We start from the raw sequence: 23554 nt of genomic DNA on the forward strand, positions 1-23554 counted from the left end.
ACAGGAGGGGACAGCCAGGTGGGGTCGGCTCTGCTCACAGGGAACAAGTGACAGGACAAGAGGTCATAGTCTCAAGTTGCACCACGGGAGGTTTTTATGTGGACATGAAGAATAATTTCTTCACAAAATGGGTGTTTACACATTAGAATGGGCTGGCGAGGGAAGCGGTGGAGTCACCGTGCCTGGAGGTGTTTAAGGAAAAGACTGGAGGTGGCACTGAGAGACATGGACTAGCTGACGAAGTGGTGATCGGCCCTGGACTGAACTCGACTACCTCAGAGCTCTTTTCCATCTAACTGATCCTGTGACACTGGAATGTCCCCATTGCCCCCACGGCCTTCTCACGACCTCCACAGGACCCCGCTCACAGCCCGCCCCTCACTTCCCGCTCCCCAGCTCCGCCGTTCCTCCCAGCGCCACGCCCCCCGCGCCACAGCCAATCGGATCTCCCGCCAGCGGGCCCGCAGCCAATCACAGCGGGCAGAGGCCGCGCTCACCGACGGGTCCCTGCGCCCCCCCCCCCCCCCCCAGGCCCGTCAGTTGTCGGTTGGGGCTGCGCGGGCGGCGGGTGCGCAGGCGCTGCGGTTCCCCCCCCGCCCGGGTCACCTCCGGTGCCGCCCGCGCGTCCCGGCCCCAGCGGAGCCGGAGCGGCACCTCACGGCGGGGCCCCGGCGGGGACGGGGCTGTCCCGCGGCGGGAGGCTGTGGGGACGGTGAGCCCGGTCTGAGTGCGGGTGAGGGACAGGCGCGGGGGAAACTGACCCGGAGCGCCCGGTTGGTCGGGGGTGCCGCGTGTGTGCGCTTTGCAGGCGGAATAAATAACCTCCGTTCTGACCGGGCCGAGCAACTCCAAAACCTGGTCGGGAGGTTCGGGAGCAGGTGGACTAATGCTGTTGGTGTTTCACAGCTGGCTTGTTTTGCTGGGCTTGCCTGGGGTAGAGTTAATTTTTGGTTAGAACATGCCACTTGTGTATAAAAGCACCAGTGCTGAGCAGCTTCGGAGCATTTCAAAGCGAACGCGGCGGGTTTGCGTCTTACTGCGCTGTGGAAACTCTGGTTCTGCTTTTTAAAGCACCTGACAACATCGGACGGGTGATCAGCCGCTGCGTTACTCTTCCCATTTCTTTTCTCCTTTTTCTTCTTTAAAAGGGCTTGTGTCCTCCAAGTCCTCTGTGCTAAGAGATGCCTTAATGCTGTTTTTGACAATCCTTGTGACTTCTGTATCTTCTATTTTAACCGGCGCGGGGGGTGGCTCTCCGTGCTTTGAATTCCCGTCACTGCCAAAGCTACAGCTAACATTAAAGCTTCTTACATCTTTAAAATAAACCCGCCGTTTTAAGGAGTTTTCAGGAAAGGGTTGATGTTAAAAATGTTGGGAGGACAGCTGCTGTGCCTTCTGGAATCACAGTTTGCTTGCACATAAAGGAAGATAAAGGATAAAAGAAATATAAAGGGAGAATTTGCTGGAATGGAGCTCTTCTTGAGAAGCAAATATGCTGCCTAACAACACTGTAGAAGGTTTTGTGAAACCTGGAGCTTCAGTTCCTCTCTCTTAAAGACCGAGAGCATCATTCTGTACCTTCCTAAACAAAGTGCTTAAGTCAGTCACACATTATACATTAAGAGGCGGTAAAAGCTTACAAATCATACCTGGCGCTTACAATAACCATTAATTCCTTGCTGAGAAATACTTACCTCATAGCTAAGGTTATTAAATTTGGGGTTTTTTATAGAGAGAAGAGTGTGGTACATAAAGGACAGGCTTAAATGCTGTTAGAGTAGATGTAGAGCAGCTTAAAAAGAAAGCAGAAGTTACTCCTGGCAGTTCTGTATATGGAATAAGCAGTGATTAAATGGAAATGTTGAAAGGGTGAAAAGTCCTCCAGCAACTCTGAAGGGTGGAAACTGAAAAAGGAAAAGTGAGATGAAAAAGGAAAAATACCATTTTAGTAGGAAACAGGCTTCTGACCTGAGCAGTGATGTGTAAGAATTTAGGGCTGTAGAGGACTCTTAAATGTAGTTCTGGAAGTGTTCAAGTGCCTGTGCTTGAACATGAGGAAAATACTGATTTTCTGTCTTCTAATGTAGAATTGTAATAGGGCACACACAACAATGGAATAACTGATCAAAAGTAAACAATTCTTCCTTTCATTTAGTCTGCACTGGAAAAAAATCTCACTGCTCATTTGTTTTAATATATGAAAAGCACTGACAATATATGAGAAACCTCTGAAGTCAGTAAGGAAATGTGAATGGTTGTTTAGACTGGATGTTCTGGAATTACCCTCTGGAAGGAAGATGTATATGATGTATATAATGTATAGCTAGTTAAACTGGTCACAGTAGAATTGTTTTGGTTACATGCCTTGTCTGTTTAAATTTTTTCAGGTCCATCTTATTACCTTCTGGAAGCACTTAGAAGTCTCCACAATGAGGTCGATGTTGAAGTTATTTTTTGCTGGAATCCTTGTCTGTTGTGCTTGCTCAGCTGGTGACTCTGTATCCAGGTTGCTCCTTGTGTCCTTTGATGGCTTCAGGGCTGATTACTTGGAAAACTACAGTCTTCCACATCTCCAGGAATTCATTAAGGATGGTGTGCTTGTAAAAGAAGTCATGAATTCTTTTATCACCAAGACTTTCCCAAACCATTACACCATAGTGACGGGTTTGTATGAGGAGAGCCACGGCATCGTGGCTAATGACATGTACGATGCAGATGCCAAGAAAAAATTCTCACAGTTCAACGATTCAGATCCCTTCTGGTGGAATGATGCAGTTCCAATTTGGGTAACAAATCAACAACAGGGAAAGGGAGCGAGTGCTGCTGCAATGTGGCCCGGTAGTGATGTAAAAATCAACAACACAACCCCTCATTTCTTTATGAAGTACAACTTCTCAGTGAAGTTTGAGGAGAGAGTGGAGAGGATTGTTGAGTGGCTGAACAGCTCTGACCCAGTGGTCAATTTTGCTGTGCTCTACTGGGAAGAGCCGGATGCAAGCGGGCACAAGTACGGCCCAGATGACAAACAGAACATGAGCAGTGTGTTGGAAGAAGTGGATAAACATATCGGTTTCCTCGTGAACAAACTGAAGGCGTCGGGTCTGTGGGACACTGTTAATGTCATAATAACAAGTGACCATGGCATGGCCTCGTGTTCTGCAGAGAAGCTGATTGTGCTGGACGAATGCCTCGGGCGCAGTAACTACACCCTGATTGACAAGACTCCAGTTGCTGCGGTGCTGCCAAGGCAGAGTATGTTTGGGTTTGGATATTTTTTAAGACATATACTCAGAATTCAATCTTGTTTATCTTGCCTCTAAAAAGTACACAGTATGCTAGACTTGTTCTGATCCTTTGCAAAACGTGTGGAGTTCATGTTGCAGAACTTCAGCATCATGACTAAGCTAGAGAATGATGGTTTATTTAGAAGTTTGTTTTGGCAATCAGTGGAAGAAGGAGAGTATCTTTTCAAATTGCTGTGGCTAATGACCCTGGTACAGGTGGTTGAGAAAGTAGACAGGTACTTAGTTTGCCTGCTCTCTTGTTTCTCACTTAGTCTATGCAGCTGTAACTCACAGTGAGCAGGAAATAAACCCATGTGTTCATTCAGAACAAAAAATGTCATTATGTAAATTTCAAAGCAAGAACCTAGTCCCAACTTTGGTCATTTTACCACTTCTGTTTTTGGGAGTGGAACCTAACATTTCATACCATTAATTCCATTTTTGTATCTTGGAGTAGTCCCCAACAGGCGTGTCTGAAATCATGACATTGCTGGTCTCTCTGTGGCCAGACTAATGAACAAAGTGATACATACAATTAAACAAAACTAAAAAAAACCCCCAAAAAACACCCTACTGCATTGGATAAAATATTGACTACTTGAGGGAGTGATTGCTTTCTCTTGATTTCTCTGCTTGAATTTTGCCCTTGAAGCCTGCATGGTAGGTTGAGTTATAGGTACAAACCCACATCTGGAAGGTGTCTGATTTAAAATGAAAGCAAATTTTGAAATTCACCTCAACTGATGTAGCATTTCATAAGGAACATGAAAAAAAATATTTTCTAAGTTTGTTTTTAAAAATAACTTTTTTGCAGTAATGGATCTTAGGTTTAATGACAGATAATTGTAGTAAACAGGAGTTAATTTCCAGCTGTTTCATGTGCAATATTTTCCTTGGCAGACAAAGAAGAGGTGTACAACTTACTCAAAAATTGCAACAGTCACATGAAGGTTTATCTGAAAGAAGAAATTCCAGAGAGATTCCATTATAGCCATCACAAGAGAATCCAGCCCATAATTCTAGTTGCAGATGAAGGCTGGACAATCGTACAGAACGAGTCCCTGTCCAAGTGTAAGTGTGTGTTCCTCTGTGGTTTGTGTGGCTAAACTGCCTCGTTTCTATTCCAGCCAGCTGCAGGATGGTTCTCATTTAGCAAGGGCAGTCCTGGCACTGTGCAGGTTTAGGAATAGTGCAGCATTTTCTAGAAGATTCTGTTTGAGTCTGGAGTGTTGAACAGATGAGGGGAAGATGGGGAATATTCTGTTGGCTGAAACACTTTCTTGTGCTCGATTTAATAGTCTGAGTTATCTTAGGTTAGCAGTCTGTCTCAAGCTTTCCCTGGAGTGTGGGTTAACTTTTTATTGTATATAAAATATATATCTAGAGGTGCATAAATTGAAGCATGCAACACACAACATTTAATATTACAGTAAATGTATTAGGGAATGAAAATAAATGGCAGGCAGTACTAAAAATAGTAGGAACAAAGCAGCATGTTTGAAAGCCAAAACTCAACAGGTGCTACTTCTCAGTTCCTTGCTAAGCTGTGCACTTTCTTCCTGCTAGAATGTCAAATTACACATACATGTATATGTACATGTGTATGTATATGTGTATATATTTCCAGGTGTATATAAATGCAGGGTTTTTTTGGCAGACAAGGGGCATGTATAATTTACTAAAAAAAAAATGCAACAGTCACAGGAAATTTTATCTCAAAGAAGAAATTCCGGATTTGCTTGCTGTAATAGTAAGAAAATACAGCCTGTAATTCTGGTTACAGATGAAGGCTTTGTGTGTGTTTGTATGTGTGTGCAGAAAGTGATTGGACAGGTTCTTGGTGCAAAAATCCATTAATGGAAATTAAATACAAAAGTACCAACTTCTGGGAAGTTTCTGAGCAGCCACAGCTTGGGCTGGTAGGGTCAGGGATATCCCTCCTGGACACTTCCCTGTGTGACTGCTGTTAGAGCCAGGGTATTGAGTGGTGTAAAATCCTGGTTGCACCCAATTTGGCTGATCTTACTGTCTGTCCTTTGCAGAATTAAGTTCAGGTTTTTTCAGTATTTCTACAGAAGTACTGCTTTTTAATGCAGGATGTATTTATACTTTAATTTCCCCATGGATTTTCTACAATTATCTTCAATTTGGCAACGTCACACAGGCATGCTCTGATCAGAGTTCTCTTTTTCTTTTTTTTCTGGTTATACTCAATTTCATATACCTAAAAATCGTTAGTAAGTGAATATTTATAAGGAACAGCATTGTATCAGTTGAAGTAAATCTCTTTTCAAATCAGTTTTATTTATGAAGGCTTCCCAGAATCAGGCAGGGAAGGTTTTAGTTTTAGCGTAAAAGCCTGTTTAAGTTTTATTGTCTTCATGGACAAAGTGGCAGCACAGTGATTGCCAAGTGTACCAGGAACTCCACACACCTGAATCCTACTTCAGAGCTGAAAATTTTGGAATGTCATTGAAGAGGGAACTTGGAGTAGCTCTGTTCAAAACAAACAAGTAGTAGAAGGCAGGGGAAACAATCTAGAGACAGTCAAAACAAATAAGATGTGGTAACAAACAGAATGGTGGAAAACATTAAAAAGGATTAATGCAAGCTCACTGAAGTGGTGTGACCTAATCAGTTGGAATCTGGACGTTTTGCTTCAGGGAAGCCCCCAAGGAAACAATTATCAGGGTATTCCTCACTGTTACTAAGAAATGGACTAAAAATTAAATGCAGTCACTCATATACTGTGCTGTGGGAGACTTCTGGCACCTTGGACATGTTTTTCAGGAATGCTATTAGGAAACTTGACAATGGCTGCTCTTTAGCTGTTTATAGTCCCATCTTGAAAACCTACCAGATGTCCAAGTACTCCTGACCTTATAGCCACAAATGTTTTGCAGTGTGCCTGCCAGAGGCACCGTGATCCTTTGTGTTTTGCTTTTGACTCTTAGGATGTCCCTCCAGCTGAAGTATTTTATCTGATAAGCATGAATTGAGAGTATTTAATATGCTTGAACTGAACACGATCAAGGGAAAGATGTCTGATTTTTAATAAGTAATTTTAAGTGTCCATTCTGCAAGGAGGGATGATTTTCCAGAATCTGAGAAGTAAAAATTTGCATTGTAGCTACTGACTCCTTGTGGAGTGGCAGCCTCCTTTTCAACTTTGGCACGAAGAATGGGAAGGGGAACACTGGAAATGTTAAGCACTGACAGGAAAAGAGATTAATGGGAGGGAGAACTATGGGGGAAGGCCAGTATGGAAAAAGACTTGTGGGGTTTGGGGAAGAGGGAAGGAACTGGGGCTTCCTTCTGTGGTTGAACTGACAGAAGTTGAAGGCAGCAGCTGACAGAACAAGAGGACACAGTTTCAGGCTGCATCAAGGGAAATATAGGTTGGATATTAGGAAGAAATTTTTCATGGAAAGAGTGATTAAATACTGGAATAGTCTGCCTGAAGAGGTGGTGGAGTCACCATCCCTGGACCTGTTTAAAAAAAGACTGGATGCAGCACTCAGAACCATGATGTAGTTGAGGTGTTAGGGTCGGGTTGGACTCAATCTTGAAGGTCTCTTGCAACCTACACATTCTGTGATCCAGCAGTTGCTTTTATGTTGTGCCTTAACCTTTGGTTAGTTACGCTTCGGGGTGGGGGAGACGGGCAGGGAATCAGTGTCTCTGCAGCAGAGGCTGTGCAGTAACTGTGTGCTCTGCCCCCTGCAGTGGGGGACCATGGCTATGACAACGCCCTGCGCAGCATGCACCCGTTCCTGGCCGCGCGCGGTCCCGCATTCCGGCGCGGCCTCCGCCACGGCAGCCTGGCCAACGTGGACATCTACCCCATGATGTGCCACGTCCTGGGGCTGGCCCCGCGGCCCCACAACGGCTCCTTGGCCAACGCCAAGTGCCTGCTGGCCGACCAGTGGTGCATCAGTGTCCCTGAGGCCATTGGGATCGTCATCGGGGTTTTCATGGTCCTGAGCACCTTCACCTGCATCATCATCATCTCCAAGAAAAGAGTGGTTCCTTCCCGGCCCTTTGCCCGGCTCCAGTTGCAGAGTGACGACGACGATCCTTTGATTGGATAGCGCAGAGGGAGCTGAGTCTCGCTCCCTACATTGTGACTTCAGGACAACATTTTCCATTTGCACTGGATGGCATTCTTTGTTTGATGCACTTTATCTGTGTAAAATACTGTACAGCCAGACCCTGCTGATTCGTGTGACTAGTGTCATATAAAAATATTTTCATAACCAAACAGTGAACAGGTGGCTTTTTACTAGAAGAGATGCTTAACAAAATAAGGATGCTTAGTTTTTCATTCAAGCCTCTGAACACTTTCAGAATGAGACTCCAAAGTGTGACTAGCCAGGGTAGAAAAAGTGAATTTTAATATTTGTAAATCGTAATTGCTCTTTTTGTATTAAATTAATATTGACTACTTTTAGTGTTCTTGCACCTGTGTTGGAAAGAAAAACTTTATTGAAATTTAGGAGTTAGTTCTGTTTTGAGAGTATATTCTAGTGTGCCCTTAAATTCGGGGAAAGAGAAGATCCAAGATGTTTGTTTCTAGCCTAAGTCAGCACTGTGACAAGAAATTTCTGAGGAAGAACATAGAAGTCAGTGATGAAATAACTGCTGCATATCTCTTCTATTTTGAGCAATAAACTCTGGGGTTCAGCACTTAAAAGCCTGGGCAGGTGGCTCTGATGTTTCTGGATATGTGTCTCTGGATGATGACTTACATCCACAGGCCCACTTGGGATGGCACTACTGCCTTATCTCAGAAAAGTCAGTTTAACCTGGGAGTCTTGAAGTACCCAGTTTAATCAGCTATAGGTATAAAATCACTGCTCCTAAACCCTGTGGAAGATTCTCAGGACTAAATTCTCCTGAAGGTGTTTTTGAGATAAAGGTGGTTGTGCCCTGTGTACCAGCTCATAATTGTCTCTTGAAGGCTGTTGTGCTAAAAAGCAAGAACTGAAAGTTTGATGAGCAAGTCACCAAGCAAGGATTCCAAACTCATATTTTAAACCCTGGGAATTTAAAGGAAGAAGTTAGCAGATCTTAACTCAAAAAATAAATTCTCTGTAATGTTTGAGGTACATAGATGCAAATTCCTGATGAAGACCAGAGCTAACTGTTCTCTTAAGTTAAACTATTTATTCTCTGTTAATGGTCATCTAGTAACTTGCTATAAAAACAAGAGTTGGATTGAGAAAGCCTTAAAAAACGGTACCTTACCTTTCAGTGAGATTAAACTGTAATTGCTAACCCAAAAAGAGAACTACAGTTACCAAGTCCTTTTCCTACAAAGCTGATGCTTTTAGAAAATAAAGTAACAGAGGAATCTGGTAGCAATGGGGTTTCTCTTTCACAGCTTCAAATTCGTTGCAATTTGGTGTTGGCCACAGCCTTTTAGTGATCCAACAGGGAGGGAGCAGGAACTTTAGGGGGAAGAGGTTACTTTGAACTGCCCACTGGAAAAAAATAAACTTGAGCTTTATAAATGTGTGGAAGTTTTGGTAATGTGTGTCTCCCTGTCTAGGGATTTCATTTTAATTGATTAAAAATCCAAAACCTAACCAGTTCTGGTTTGTTTTTGGCTTTTTTTCAAACTACTAATTATTACTTACTAATGGTTTACTCTGAATTAATCTGAACTTGAAATCAAGTTCAGATTAATTGAAAGAGGCTCAGGCCCCTTGACAAATCTGTGCTGTCACTGACAGGGTACTGGATTTTAGCCTGTTGATATTCTAGAGCAGTAGCTGGACTAAACACCGAGTCACTTCCTCATCCTGCCATATTTAAATTAATTATTACATGCACTGAGAGGTGAGGTTAATGAGTAACTACAAAAGAAATATGTTGCAGGGTAGAACCTAGGCTTAAATATGCTGTAGAAGGGAGAATGCTTGAATTCCTGTCTTGGAGAGAGTTTTGTTAGGTTCTGGTAATTCTGCTAATGCAGAGTGGGCTCCTTAGAGGATGAGTCAGAGAATTACTGGAGATGCTTTGCATCATCTGTGTTTGGAAAGGCTTGACTGAGTTTACCTTTCTGGCAGACATCCTGTGATGTTTGGGATTTTTTCTAGAAGCTAAAACTGATTAGGACAGTGTTTTCTCCACTCTGTTCCTTCCCCCCAGCAGCTGCCACAACAACAGTGTGTGGTCAGTGCGCTCTCAGTTCCTCTCTGCGTCCCTCCCCAGGCAGGTGGTAAAGTTACCAGCAAGGCTTTGGTGACCAGAACTGTAAATGCTGACTGGAGCACGATGCCAGAACTCTGATCTGAAATAGGAATGTTGCTACAGCTGGGGAAAACAAGGTCCATAAATGCATTTCTCCTCCTAGCTCCAGGCAGCCCCTTCTGATGAGAACTGCTACAGGCACTGAGCTGCTGTGAAACCAGCAGGTGGCTATGTCTGGTGGAAATCCTTATCACCCTCTGTTCCTCCTCCCTTCAGCATGAAGATGACACAGTGCTACTGTGGAAAGGGTTTAAAGAGGAAATTTAAGTGTTTAGTAGGATAAACTATATTCCAGTTGCACTGCTGATTATTTTCATTTCCAAAGATGTGGTGTGGTCTGTAAGGGTACTGAGTGTTTTTTCCTGGCACAAAGGGTTTCACAGTAGTTCTTGTACATTCCAGTTTCATACAGATACAAGAATCTAGAAAAAACCATCTTTCTGTGTTTAAGACACATTGATTCATTTAAGGATCATTATTTTAAAAAATAGATACTTAAACGTGACAAAATATTTCCATTGCCTCATTCTGGTTTGTGTGAAGTATTTCTCATGAAAACCAGTGGCTGATTTCCTTTTGGGCAGCCAGCTCAGAACAAGAACAGCAAAGCTGTGGCTTGTGCTTCCTCAAGGCTGCGATAAAGGGACAGTAGTTTGTGGCAGCATTTAATGACTTCCTAAATAGACACAACTCAGCAATGGTCACACAGGGCAGGTTAATTTAGGGGAAGTTCCTAACCTTTAACTGGTGTTGCAGTTTAGAGGGGAATAGGAGATATTTAGTGACACTTCCCAGCTCTGAAGGCTGATGTTTCATTACAGGAACTCTCCACACTGGGTACAGTACCCTAGAATATCCACCCCTCTGGGGTTCCATGCTCTTTGGGCATTGGCATCACAGAAACAGTTCCAGAATTGAACTGCAGCACTGACACTCTGCTTTCAGTAACTTGCTGCCTACACATTGCCTGTGACAATAAACCAACTTTGTGTACCTCCAAGGACCAGACCACAGGGACAGATGTTTGCTCTAACATGCATGGTAGCATCTTTTATTGCAAAATCCCAGTAATGGAGGTTTGTTAATAGGATTCAGGTTGGGATTTCATTATGGAAAGGCTGATACCACTACTGAATTTATAATTTTCATGTGCTTGCAACAGTTTTTGTAGTTTACTATCTAATGAATGCTTTTATCATCTTTACTGTAGGGCAGACCTGCCATCAAAGGTTTGTACAGCAGCACAGATATGGTAAACACAGCATCCATGGCATTATTTCAGCAGGGAAGAAGACTGGGAAAAAAAGCCTGTTAAATTTCCATTTTACAAAGCAACAGGACCCAACCACTGCACATTTGTCCTCCCACATGCAAGTCAAGATTGTGCTCCTGACAGAACTCAGGGGGGCAGGGGGTTGAAATGAGCTGATCTTTAAGGTCTCCTCCTACTCAAACTATTCTATGGTTGTATAAAAAGTCAGTTTGCACAACATTTCATCTTACAACAGGCTTGGCAGTTCTGGGTTAATGGTTGGACTGGATGATCTTAAAGGTCTTTTCCAACCTAAGTGATTAACAAATCTGATTTTTCTGGTTTGGTGTGGTTGTTTTGTTTTGGGTTTGGGGGTTTGTTAGGGGTTTTTGTTTGTTTGTTTGTTTGTTCATTTGTTTTTACAGCTGCATTTATTATAGCAGCATTACTGCAGCTCTTGACCAAGAAAGTCTGGAAGATTTTCTTTTAGTAAAAGAAACTGGTTTCCCACTATTGGTAACCAATAGCTGGTTTTTTTCCATATATGGCAGCAAGGTGGGAAACAAGAAGTCTGTTATATAAGAACTGTGACCTAAAATTCCAAAGTTCTATCACACTTCCAGTTATTTTTAACAAAGGCATACACTTTGCAGAGTCCAAGGAATATTTGGGATGCAAACAAGTTGAAACCATTCTCCCCCAAGTAATTTTCCCCCCAGTTCAAGTTTGTTTTCCAGAAGTGTTTTTAAATGAAGCCAGCACTCCGTGCTTGACAGCATTATAGCAAAGATGTATTTTAACTTCAGCGTTTCCAAACAAGAAGAAACAAAGAAAACATTTGACATCTGTATGCTCCACAGGTCAGTGATGAAACATATCATGCATCATTCTTAGTTTCCAAGTTTAAGTTACAAGCAGTACACAGTGTACTCAAACTCTCTTTCCAATAAACTGGTTTGTACATCACAGAAAGTATCATATACACAGAAACCAAATCCCATGTCCCCCCACCCAACAAAGTGTCTGACAAAATGTCACATCAAGAGAAAAAGTCACTGTTTTTCTCCAGGCATCTGTGCTTTCAATTTCATTAAGTTCACACCCAGTAACTTAAAACAGTTGGGCAAATGTCCTAGCCAGGAACTACCCAACAAGTACCTGCAAATACACCTAAGAATAAAGGAAATGTTCGACCCTAATCTGAAATACCCAAATGCTACAAGATTCTCTTCAATATTTTTTTTTACAAAGTTTTATTTTGCCCTCCTCAAAGAAGGGCCTCACAGTGCAATACAGAACAATGACATCAACAATTCTCACATTCGTGTCCCCAGCCTATTCTGAGTGTTATTGTTCCCAAACCCTTTGTTGGGGAAAACCTACTGCTCTATCCTTGTTGCATATTTGGGCAGGTAAATTAAAGTCCCAAATGACTGATCAACACTGACAAACTTTGCCCCTTCCTTAAAATCAAGGGTCACTTTGGCTGGTGATAGAGCTACACTTGCCACAATTAAAGCAGGGTTTAAGAAAAAGCTCTGAGATTACAACCCAGTTATTTTTATATCTGCCACAATCACTGCTATGAAATTACTGCAATAAGAAGAATTTCTACTAAAGCAGCATGTTCTAAAGTGCAGAAGCTACAGGTGAGGGTTATGGCCTTATTATGACAATTGTCACTATTATTGCCTTATTAAAGCCTGCAGATCTTCCTTTAAACACACAATACATTTGTGCTACAATTCATTTTTAAGCTGCACATAAGCAAGAAAAGGTGGACTCAGTGCATCAATTTGCTGTATGTCATCCACTTTTGGAAGGTGGATAGGGAAGGGATAAGTAACAACTCAGAGGTCTGGGTTTTGTGCTCAGACTTCCCCAGTCTCTGAAAACTGCTGTGAACACGTTGTCGTGGTTCAGCTGGAGCCCTGCAGCATCAGTTTCACCTGTGCCAGCAATTTCATCTTCAGGCACAGCTAATGGCCAGCTGCACTAAGAATGGGCCTTACAGACCTTTCCCTTCAGTGTTTTCTTAAGGAAATGGCAATGCAGGAAAACAAGGCAGTTCACAGCACAGTAACAGCACTGAGTCAGCTGGAGTCCACAGGATTTCATATACATCCCCCAAATCAAGGGCTGTCTTCCTGACATTTTTCCTGCATTTTTCCTGCCTTCCTAAAGCTACTGTTACAGCGGAACTTTCAGCAGAACCCTGAAGTTGGGCTATTTCATTGCCTTCCCTCTAAAGCATTCGCTGCACCCAAATGTGGCCTCTGGAAATGTGCACATCTGTCTGCAAGGCAGCTTGGTGCTAAGCAAGTGTCCCTGCCATCACAGAGGAACACAACAGATCTTCACCAAGTCTGGAATTTAGCCCAGCAAAAGGGATTTTGTATCCCAGCCCTCCCCTCACTGTACTGTCAGTCATGCTTTTGGTTTGGCAGAGCTCATCCAAAGCCGAGGTGTTCCCATCTTTGCCCTCTGCTGGGGGCTGTGGATACAGACATGAATTGCATTTAAAAATACCCAGTCTGCTACTTTTGCACTAATTTTGAAAGATTTTTTTCTCCTTCAGGCATTGTACTCAGCCACAAAGTGCTGAGAAATACTGTCATCTCACAGAGAGAAGGGGAGAAGTCTGACAACAGACAATTTTTCTCACTTAAGAACGTTCTTCATACAAACTTTAGTCAGCAGATTCTCACCTACCATTTAAGTGAGCTCACAAGAAACCCACAATCCACAACTACACTAGGCAAGATGATTTATTGCCACACACAAAAGAATGAGAATATGTACCTTTGTTGACTCAGAATTAATATTTTTCCCTGACAGAGGTATTCCTCTGGAAAAATAAACTCCAGTCTTACACCCTTTATTATTATTAAAGTGTGCTTTTCCAGATTTAAGAACATATATGGCTTGAGATTTAAACAGCTGCCCCCTAAACTGTGTGTGTAATCCTGATCATCCCATTCCAAGGCTCACCCAGACAGGGCAGATAAAGCAGATAAAGACACAAGTCAAACTCAGAATGTCCAGTAGCAGATGAGGGACAAGCGTGACAACACTCTGAAACCAGCTGAGCATCCTTGTACCTTAACTTACTCACCTTCCTTAGTACCACGGAAATAGAAAAGCCTCCATTTGGATATACAAGTGTGGTGCTTTTACAAGTCTTTATCCTGCCAGCTAGAAAATTTAGTGCAGTGCACATTAAATAGAAAAAGTAAAGGCCTACATTTACCTGAAATCATATGTAAAGTGGTAAAAACCTATATTTACTTAAATAAATTTTTAAAACATTAAGAGTCAAGCAGTTTAGTGCTGATTGCTAAAGGCAATACCACTTAAGATTTGTATTTTGGGGCTACAGTTAACACAGTTATTTGAAGAAATAGATGTAACTCTAAACTTAGACACCTAGCACTGCATGACCTAGCTGAATAATAATGTTCTTTCCTGCAGGATTTAACTCACCAAGTTATCTGGAATGGTGAGCCATGCAAAAGCTTCCTTGGGCAGAGAAGAAAAATACTAACAAAGAAGTTTAGTACCCTTCAGCGACTTGTTAAAATCAAAGAGGGTCAAAAAAAACCCTCAAAGAATAAAACGAAAAAGAGGGTGGGAAATTAAATCACCATTTAATAGTCTGTGAAGTGCACTCCAGTTATTTCCCTAAAAATAGTCATAAGGTATTTGAGGTCTATTGTCACTACAGCTCTATGTACACACAGAGCTTCCCAGGTTCACCTAGGATATCTTCCAGCCCTGGAAGATGAAGTGGCTGCAGGGTGAAACAGGAAGATGCTCTCTCTCCATTCCTGGTCTGTACATGCCCCAGAGTACCAATGGATCAGCATCCATCTCCTTTCACTCCACATATTCATGCTGATCCACCTCCATTGTTTATTTTCTTTGTATAGGCTTATCTTAATCCTCCAACAGGAAATAATCCCAGGTGTTATTAATCTTGCAGCAGTGGCTGGGCAGCTTCAGTGTGTCGGATTTGCATGGAATTCGCTTGGGCAAGGACAAAATGCTTAACAAAAACTGCAGTGAAAACCAAAACAAGCAAGCTGCCCAGGAAGACTCCTACAACAGTGGAGTAGGAATCTGCTCCACGGGCTCCAGGAACTTCCTCAGCAAGTATATCCTTCACAGCATTGAAGGAACCATTGTTGGGCAGTGGGCTGATGCCAAGCAGATGGCACAGTAAGGGGTACAAGTCTGTAGCATTCATGAATTGTTTGGTGACATTCTTTCTGAAAGCAGGCCCAACTGCCAGAAAAATGGGATGCATTTCTGGTACAGCGTTGTCATATCCATGATTACCAACTAGAAATAAAAGATAAACAAAGGTCAATACCCCAAAGCTGCAAAACAAGCATTGAACATTTTCCTAGAATTATCAGAATGCAGAAAAGGCACAGCCATCCTTAGAGAGGTTTGAAGAATTGTTTTGATTGACAGCACAAATGCCTCCTAGCAAATACCAAATCTCAGAACTACAAAGAGAAAATACCTAAAAAACCCACAATGGAGACCATTACTTAACAAAGAGGTGGGGAAAGTGAGCTCATGTGGCAGTAACAGCATTGTCAATGGCACACTGTGTACACTCAAACCTCCTTGGTTTTCCTCAAGGAAAAACTCCAACTTTGCAATTGGTCCAGATCTCTTAGAGAAAATGATAAAAAAACATGTAGAGTCAGACTATTCATGTGACTCCAAGGAGTCACTTTGACATTTTGTCCAATTTTATGCACCGTCAACTCTTCCACAAGGAAGAACTCATTGGTGGGTGTGAAGTGCCCATTCCTGACAGTGGCATTAAAAACTAGGAATGTGTCAAACACACAGGAACAAGAAGATGCTCTCAGCAGCTACTAAAAATCTCATTAAGTCTTGCTGGTAATACTCTTTAGGTTCATAACCAGCAGCAAAGTTCAAAAGGTTCTCCATTAGAAGTGTAAGAACTGACCATCTGACCTGTATTTTAGGTTACCAAGAAGTTACAGTTCACTGTCTACATGCTGTCTATAATAAATCTCAAAACTGCAAGGTGAGGAACTTGAAAGTGTTGGGGGTTTTATTCCTCCAAATCACCTAGAATGCATTTTTTCCTCCAAGGCAAATGGAATCACTGGTGTGCAGTAACACAATATACAAAGACTGTGTAGCAATAGAATAAGGATACTCTAAGTGTAGCACCCACATAAGCTGAGGAATTTCAGAAAATGTCCTTGTATTTTACAACCCAACACAACCCTTCTCCAGTAAATAAGACATGATAAAACAACCCTATTCACCTTCTACTCAACACATTCAGTTACAACTTTCTTTTTTAATCTCTCAGGAAGTGCTTGTTGGTTTGCTACATCCGGAAAGACCTCAAGTATGGGGCCACTAAAACATGTGATTGATCTTATCTTAGTAAGTTTAATGTTTAAAGAAACAGTAAGTGCAGATCCTCCTCCCCTAACAGTAGGGTGCTTCCCAGCCCACTAGGGGAAAAATTATACATTTCACATACTTTAGTTTTCCCTCCCAGCCTTAAAAAAAACCTAAAAATGAACATTGGTTGTTGATACTAGTAGAGACATTACCACATAAGGTCCCTGCCTTGGAAGATACAGCAAAATGCTACAAAGACAGAATACTTACGTAGAAAACCATCACTCTTGTTACGTACAATTTCCCATCCTTTATCAGCCACTGCTAAGATGGGCTGAATTTTCCTGTTGTGTTTGTAATGAAATCTATCTGGAATCTGCTCCTTTTTATATACAGTCATGTTGGGATGAGCGTTGGCCAAAGCTTCATAAACTTCATCCAGTTTGCCTTCGAACAAACAAAAAAGACAAAAGACAAAAAATAAACATACCAGTGTGTTTACTGAAGTCATCAGTAGTTAAAATACAGCTGAAAGAAGAGGGCAAAATGCACTTCCTCAGAAGTGAATTATAACTGTAAGAGATGACAATGTGTGCATAGAAGTTCCTGTGAGAAATCCAGAGCCTCAACCACAGTAAGATCCCCCTCAGCACCAGACTTCACAGCCTGTTCCCGAGCAATAACTGCCTTGCTAATTTTAGAAAAATCCCTCATTTCACAGCTATCAGAATGTAAGCTTCCCACAGGAATGAGTTAGAAAGCATTCAGCTGTCTCCTGGAAAAGGAACCAAACCATCCTAACTCTGTGCAAAACCTGGAAGCAAGAAAACAGCTCCTAAACCTGTTTGTGAGGTAATGGCTACATTCAGGCCAAATTCTGTCACCTAGCTGGCTGTGACAATAAGTGACACTTTCCATCTATTTTAAAGCAGTTTGTTGGTTTCCTTTATTATTCAGTAACAGCCAACAGCATGAGCTACTCCTCTGTATTCCTAGTGCCTGCTCCTTTCCCGTCCCTAGTCACAGTGAGCACAAACCCTCAAGAGCTCTACTAACACTGAATAAAGAGGTATTTTCCACTCCAATTCTTTATTTGCTTATTTCCAGTTCTTGAGCTTGCTTTTCCAGTAAAAGCCACTGAAGAGCCACAACCAGTTGGTCAAGCTGGCTGCAGCACCAGTGCAGAGAATGGAGCAACCAGAACAGACACCCAGGAACATAAAAGCAAATTGAGGAATTGACATCTGGCCAAATTTCTTCATTCTCCACCTCCACTGAAGGCCAGATTCCTACTGAGAGCCATGGAGTGCCCACCACAGACTCCTGTGACACACCAAATCTCTCAGCTCCGTGACTTAGGTAAATATTTGTGTGACACATGCAGCTGAATGCACAGTATTGTCTGCAGACCCCTTTCAAACTGCCATTTCCAGTATCCATGGAGTTTTGAATTGGTATCAGTGAAAAAAGTTTGGGAGAAAGTGGCCAGTTGTTTCTAAAGAAACCATCTTCATTTTCCCTCTCAGTTCCTAGAATCCAGTATGGAAATTCTGAAGGAAAATACATTAATGTATACATTCTGAAGGAAACAGATTAATGTTTCTTATCTCAAACTGGCACCAAAAAAAAAAAAAAGAATCACTACATTAAGAAACAAAACAAAGGTCAGGATGAGACAGCAAAAGCAAAGGTATCAGAGACAGTTACAGTAACAAGAAGAGGGACTCTAATGCAGCATTTCGAGGACTATATTAGTAATAAAGTTAATTTTTCTAAGCCAGCTTTCTATATGGGATGGCAGGGAGGAGAAGTCCCAAATACAACAAACTTAATTTTACCCTAATTATCTGAATTAATGTATTGAATGCAAGAAAAAAGCCAGCATCGCCTTCTTTGTGAACATCCAATTAGCTCCGCCCACACACTAATACACCAGCATGGTTAAATAACAGTTTTAATCCATCTCTTGGGGAAGCAACACACACAGCAAACAGTTAAAAGAAATTGCTGCATTTTTAAGCATTCAAACATTTTCTCAATCTCACTAAGTTTTACTATTCCCTTGGTTTAAGAAAGACAAATTGAATAACAGGTGAAGAATCAGTGTTATGTACTTAAGCATATATTAGCTCGTACCTGAACTGACAGTGAAACTCAGTGTTCTATAATAAAAATCACATCTGGTACCACTGAAGGAAAGAATTTTAGCTGTGCTCAAAACTAATTCTTGTTTATTGGTAGTGTAATAAATACCTGAATCTCTGGGCAAAATCAAATCCAAGCTGTTTCTGAAATCCACTGAAATGGCTTTTTTACTTTTCTGTCATCTAATTGCAGCAGGAGATATTGTTTCTTTTCAGCATTTAGCAGACAGGAGAATCAAGTTACACATCTTAAAGTTCTCATTTACTGCATTAGGGAGGTTTCAGGAAGTTTACTTTTACAGCTTCTTTATTTGTTAATGAGAACATCTTGGGCAACCTGTTTGCCTCTATGGATATGAAGCTCCCAAACTTGTTTTTATCACTACAGAGAGAAACAGCACCCAGCTACGGGGCCTGACTGTGCCCAGGCAGCAGAGACCTCAGTTTGGGCATACCCACATTTTAGCTTGGAGTATTCTTCGAATTAAAAATGACAAGACACATTTGTTCATGCACTTAAAACTCACTTAATTCTACAAAGTACTCTCCCTGTTTGGCCCTAAAATACAGAGTACTGTCTATCCATTAGTGATGCAAACATTACAAAATTCTTAAAACACCTTTCCAGAAGTCCACCTTGAAATTCAGCTTCCAAATTAGCACTTTTTTTTTTTTTTTTTGTGTAGGCAGGTGTGTTATTTTCCAGGTAAACAGTTTTGTACTAAGTAGTTTTCAGTACTTGATCATCAAAATAAAGAGCAGATGCATTAGTGACACTAAACATACACCTCACACCTCAGCAACCCCTTGTTGACTGCAACCAGGCTTCAGATTTCAATTCCAGCACTGTTCCTGCCCATCTTTATCTCAATAAAAATGGTATGAATGTAACTGGCTGGCTGATCAGCATGACAGGAGGAAAAAAACTCAAGTGAACTACAATAGCTGGCAGCTAATCAAATAGCCAACACAGGCTTTCTTTTTATCAAACATCCCCATCTGTTCTCAGTTTACTGTTTGAGTTAGAAATATAATTCTTCCACTATGGCTTCAGCATCTTGATGAAAGGCAAGATAGGTAACATTCAGGTGTTATCTATCTAGAGCGCCATTCAGCCTTGATAATGCCATTGGATTATCTTACTTCTCACAAGGACTAAAGGATCCTTGGCAGTATTAGTCAACAGCAAACAATTTGCTCTCTTTACTTTTCCAAAAGTTAACCCAGGCCTTTGACAGAGCCCACAGAAAGAACAAAGGGATCTTGCAAGTGCTCATTGTTCAAGGCTGATGTCCTACTGCCATCAATGCTGCTACCACAAACTCAGTCCATAAAGTTTGGATACTCAAGGATCTCCTGAGGGAACATTACTGCTGCAGCTCCTACCTTCTTTTGGCAAAATGGCCACTGCAGGGGAGTGGTCGATGACTTCATAGAGCTCTCTGCTCACGTACTGATCAAGCTCAATGAGCCTTTCTGAGGATGACTGTGACATTCCGTGATCACTTGTGACTATGACATTTATCACATCCCACAGCTTCGCCTTCTTCAGTTCAGAAATGAGATATCCCAGTTTTCTGTCAATGTCACTGATTATCACTCCCATACGTGGGTTTTCTGGGCCCAGAAAGTGGCCCATCTCATCAGGCTGTTCCCAGTACAGGAGACCAAAGTTTATAGGTTCTTCTGATGTAAACCAGCCAATGAGCATTGCTACCCTTTCTTCAAAGGGAACAGATTCATTGTAGGGCATGTAATGTGTAGGCAGGACTCCATGTATCTTCACGTCTGTTCCAGGCCACATAGCAGCACCAGATTTGTGTCCTTCCCTCTGGTTCGTCACCCATATCGGGCTGGCCTCTTCCCAGAACTTGGAGTTGTGAGTGTTCATTTTGTTCAGGGAGAAGGTTTCGTTCAGGACAGGGTCATACATCTCGTTGGCGACGATGCCGTGGCTCTCAGCGTAGAGCCCAGTCACCAGGGTGTAGTGGTTGGGGTACGTCTTGGTTATGAACACGTTGGTGACCTGCCTGACGTGCACCCCGCTCCTCATGGCATAGTGGAAATTGGGGGTGGGCACTCTGTAGATGTAATCCCACCGAAACCCATCGAAAGACACCAGCAGCACCCTGGGCTGGGCTGGCTGGAGAGACAGCACACTTTGAAGAGAGAGTAAGAAAATTCCCAGGACTTTGCAGTAACTGCTCATGGCTGTGCTGGAAGGTGTCTGTCCCCTCTTCTGGGGCAACATGGCATCTGTTGAGCAGAGACAGAAGTTGTCAAAGTCATAACTTAGTTTAAAGAATGAGCGGCTAAAATATTCCTTATGTATTTATATACTCCAAGATACATTTTACAAAAGCATGTAGTGACAGGATAAGGGGGAATGGCTTCAAACTGACAGAAGGCAGGGTTAGATTAAATATTAGGAAGAGATTATTTACTGTGAGGGGGGCGAGGCCCTGAAACAGCTCCAGGGAAGCTGTGGCTGCCCCATCCATGGAAGTGCCCAAGGCCAGGCTGGACAGGGCTCTGAGCAACCTGGTCTCGTGGAAGGTGTCCCTGTCCATGGCAGGGGGTTGGAACAAGATGACCATTAAGGTCCCTTCCAACTCAAACCATTTCAGTGATTCTAAATCTGATCATAAGACTCAAGGATTTTGATGACTCCTAGCTATGACAGGTGTTTCTCATCTATCAGTCCTTATCTGACAAAATAGAACACATAATTTCACATTGTATTACCTTGAATTGAATTGAATTGCTCCCCTGCCCCAGTTTCCTCCTGTTCTTCCCAAACAATTTCTTGTTGAATACTCAGATATCTACTCAAAACAAGATCCCTGTAGGAACCCTTACAAAGAACATAGAACCCTAAAATTTCATGCTAATATTCCCCATTTTTTGCTCAATAGCATCATTTAACCACAAGACTAGATATTTCTCATCCAATCCTGCATGTGAGCTGTACCAATCTTCCTCACAGCTCTCTTTAGATTCCCATTTTTCAGCAATCCTCTGGGACTTAATCATCACTGAAATTCAGCTGGAAAACAGTGCATTTGCAACCAATAAAACCATCTTAATACTCAGAGTATATAAACATCCTAGCAAATATAAGCATTATGGTATAACAAGCATCTGAATACACTGCAACAATGGAATGGAATTTGTGGCTGCCCCGATCCTGGAAGTGTCCAAGGCCAGGATGGACAGACAACCTGGGCTGGTGAAAAGTGCCCCTGTCCATGGCAGGGGTTGGAATGAAATAAGCTTTAAGGCCCCTTCCAACCCAAACCACCCTGTGATTCTAGGATTCTGCAACTTGCAGGCAGTCAAATGTTACACCAAACTTGTGTGTCTCTCAAAATTAAAATCCAGGCCTTGAGTTCTGCTAAGAACAAACTGACATTCCAGAGATGTAATTCCCCTTTATGCAAACAACACAGGCCTAAAGGCTACAGATTACCTCAGATCCACCTGATGGGGGATTTCTTCCAGCTGAACCTGAGGGATGAAAGGACAACATACTCTCGTGTTTATCAGAACCCCAGCTGCCAAATCAGACAAAACCCATAAATTCCCCTTCTCGGGAGGGACAAGTATGGACTGAAACCCTCTCAAGTGAAATCAAGTCTCTGCTTCTGAATTTTACACAATTAATGATCTCAGCATAATCTATAATTATATTATTCTAATTCCTTAACTGCATGCCCTCGATAAATAATAAATGACGAGTGGTTTGGGCTTTTTTCCAAGGCCTTCTCGTACTGCTCTTCCCCGGATACAGCCTAAGCACATCTTCTGACGCGGGTCTCTGCAGAACTCGGCACCACAAAACTCTGGGGACCCGAGGGGCTCTGGGGGGACGAACCCACCGGGCTGCCAGGGGCAGGAGCTGCCTCACGGACGGACAAAACAGGCAGAGAAGCGCCGCGGGCCCCGCTCGGCGGCCGCCGGAGCTGGGCGCACGGGAATGCCGAGCCCAGGCCGCCGCTCCCCGCCCGCACCGCCCTCAGCCCCGCCGGGACACGCCGGGCACCCCCGAGCCGCCCGCCCTTACCTGAGGGGCCGCCGAGCTGCGGCTCCGGCCCGGCCCCGCCCGGGAGCGGCCCCGGCGCTGTCACTCGGCGCTGGCGGGGCGGGCCCGGCGGGACGGGGACACGGAATTACGGAATTGCGGAATTACGGAGTCGCGGCGTCATTTGGGTCGGGACGAGCTCTGAGATCACAGAGATACGGCCTGTGACCGAGGAGCGGCGCGGCAACTGAACCGCCGCCCTCAGTGCCATGTCCAGTCTTTCCCTAAACGCCTCCAGGGGCGGCGACTCCTCCGCCGTCCCCGGCAGCTGTTCGGGTGTCTGATCATCATTTCTGTGAAGAAATGCTTCCTGATGTCCGGCCGAAACCTCCCCTGGCTCAGCTTGACGCCATGTCCCCTTGTCTTCTCACTTGTTCCCTCTGAGCAGAGCCGACCCCACCTGGCTGTCCCCTCCTGTCAGGAGTTGTGCAGAGCCAGAAGGTTCCCCTGAGCCTCCTTTTCTCCAGGCTGAGACCCCCCAGCTCCCTCAGCTGCTCCTCCTCAGCCTTGTGCTCCAGACCCTTCCCCAGCTCCGTGCCCTTCTCTGGACACGCTCCAGCCCCTCAATGTCCTTCCTGAGCTGAGGGGCCCAGAACTGGACACAGCCCTCGAGGTGACCTCAGCAGTGCCCAGCACAGGGGACAGTCACTGCCCTGGCCCTGCTGCCACACCATGGCTGCTACAGCCCAGGTGTCACTGGCCACCTTGGCCACCTGGGCACAGCCGGCTCGTGTTCAGCTGTTGTCACCAGCAGCCCCAGGTGAAGGTGAGGTGACCTCGGGTGGTGTTTGGAGCAGGCTCCGCAGTACAGCCCTTGCGCAGGTGTCCAGAGGGGCAGGTTGTAAGGGTGTTCTGCATATCTTAAATTAAACAGAAATTCAACAGATATAGAGCTCAGGCAGAGCTGGCTTGGCTGTGGCCTGACTGTAAGAAAAAATGAGTAAAATTAATTCTCTGGATATCTGAAAGTGCTTCTTCAGTTAGAAATAATTTTTTAAATGGGTTTGATTCTGCTGGTTTTCTAACAGCTTTTTTTTTTCTCCTCTTGCTTCTGAGGCTCTAAATTTTCCATTTGCTTCCCAGCAGATGCTTTTCCCCACCTTTTGGTCTCCCGACCCACCACAGCTATGCCCTGGAA

The 23554-nt window shown here is 43.4% G+C and overlaps 3 protein-coding genes across 7 annotated transcripts in view; 1 reads left to right on the forward strand and 2 right to left on the reverse strand.

The window, feature by feature from the left end:
* The window catches only part of CYP39A1 (cytochrome P450 family 39 subfamily A member 1), a 349396-nt gene that overhangs the window by 205900 nt on the left and 119942 nt on the right, over window positions 1-23554 (reverse strand). The window lies entirely within an intron of this gene.
* ENPP4 (ectonucleotide pyrophosphatase/phosphodiesterase 4) lies at window positions 548-19703 on the forward strand. Of its 4 annotated transcripts, none has more exons than XM_066314667.1 (4): window positions 548-733; window positions 2388-3252; window positions 4185-4355; window positions 17299-19703. In XM_066314667.1, the coding sequence occupies exons 2-4, from the start codon at window positions 2430-2432 to the stop codon at window positions 17430-17432; spliced, it is 1128 nt and encodes a 375-aa protein (XP_066170764.1). In that variant the 5' UTR covers window positions 548-733; window positions 2388-2429; the 3' UTR covers window positions 17433-19703. The 4 variants fall into 4 exon arrangements, with proteins under 4 accessions (XP_066170764.1, XP_066170761.1, XP_066170762.1 ...); XM_066314664.1 differs by lacking the exon at window positions 17299-19703 and adding an exon at window positions 7011-8874 and having other exon boundaries at window positions 551-733; XM_066314665.1 differs by lacking the exon at window positions 17299-19703 and adding an exon at window positions 7011-8874 and having other exon boundaries at window positions 551-712.
* On the reverse strand, window positions 11567-22579 carry ENPP5 (ectonucleotide pyrophosphatase/phosphodiesterase family member 5). Of its 2 annotated transcripts, XM_066314662.1 has the most exons (5): window positions 22399-22579; window positions 21805-21842; window positions 19722-20591; window positions 16462-16638; window positions 11567-15132 (listed from the first exon to the last, which is right to left on the reverse strand). In XM_066314662.1, the coding sequence occupies exons 3-5, from the start codon at window positions 20584-20586 to the stop codon at window positions 14762-14764; spliced, it is 1413 nt and encodes a 470-aa protein (XP_066170759.1). In that variant the 5' UTR covers window positions 20587-20591; window positions 21805-21842; window positions 22399-22579; the 3' UTR covers window positions 11567-14761. The 2 variants fall into 2 exon arrangements, with proteins under 2 accessions (XP_066170759.1, XP_066170760.1); XM_066314663.1 differs by lacking the exon at window positions 21805-21842.

The sequence above is a fragment of the Sylvia atricapilla genome, chromosome 3 (genome assembly GCF_009819655.1).
Source record: "Sylvia atricapilla isolate bSylAtr1 chromosome 3, bSylAtr1.pri, whole genome shotgun sequence".
Taxonomy (NCBI): domain Eukaryota; kingdom Metazoa; phylum Chordata; class Aves; order Passeriformes; family Sylviidae; genus Sylvia; species Sylvia atricapilla.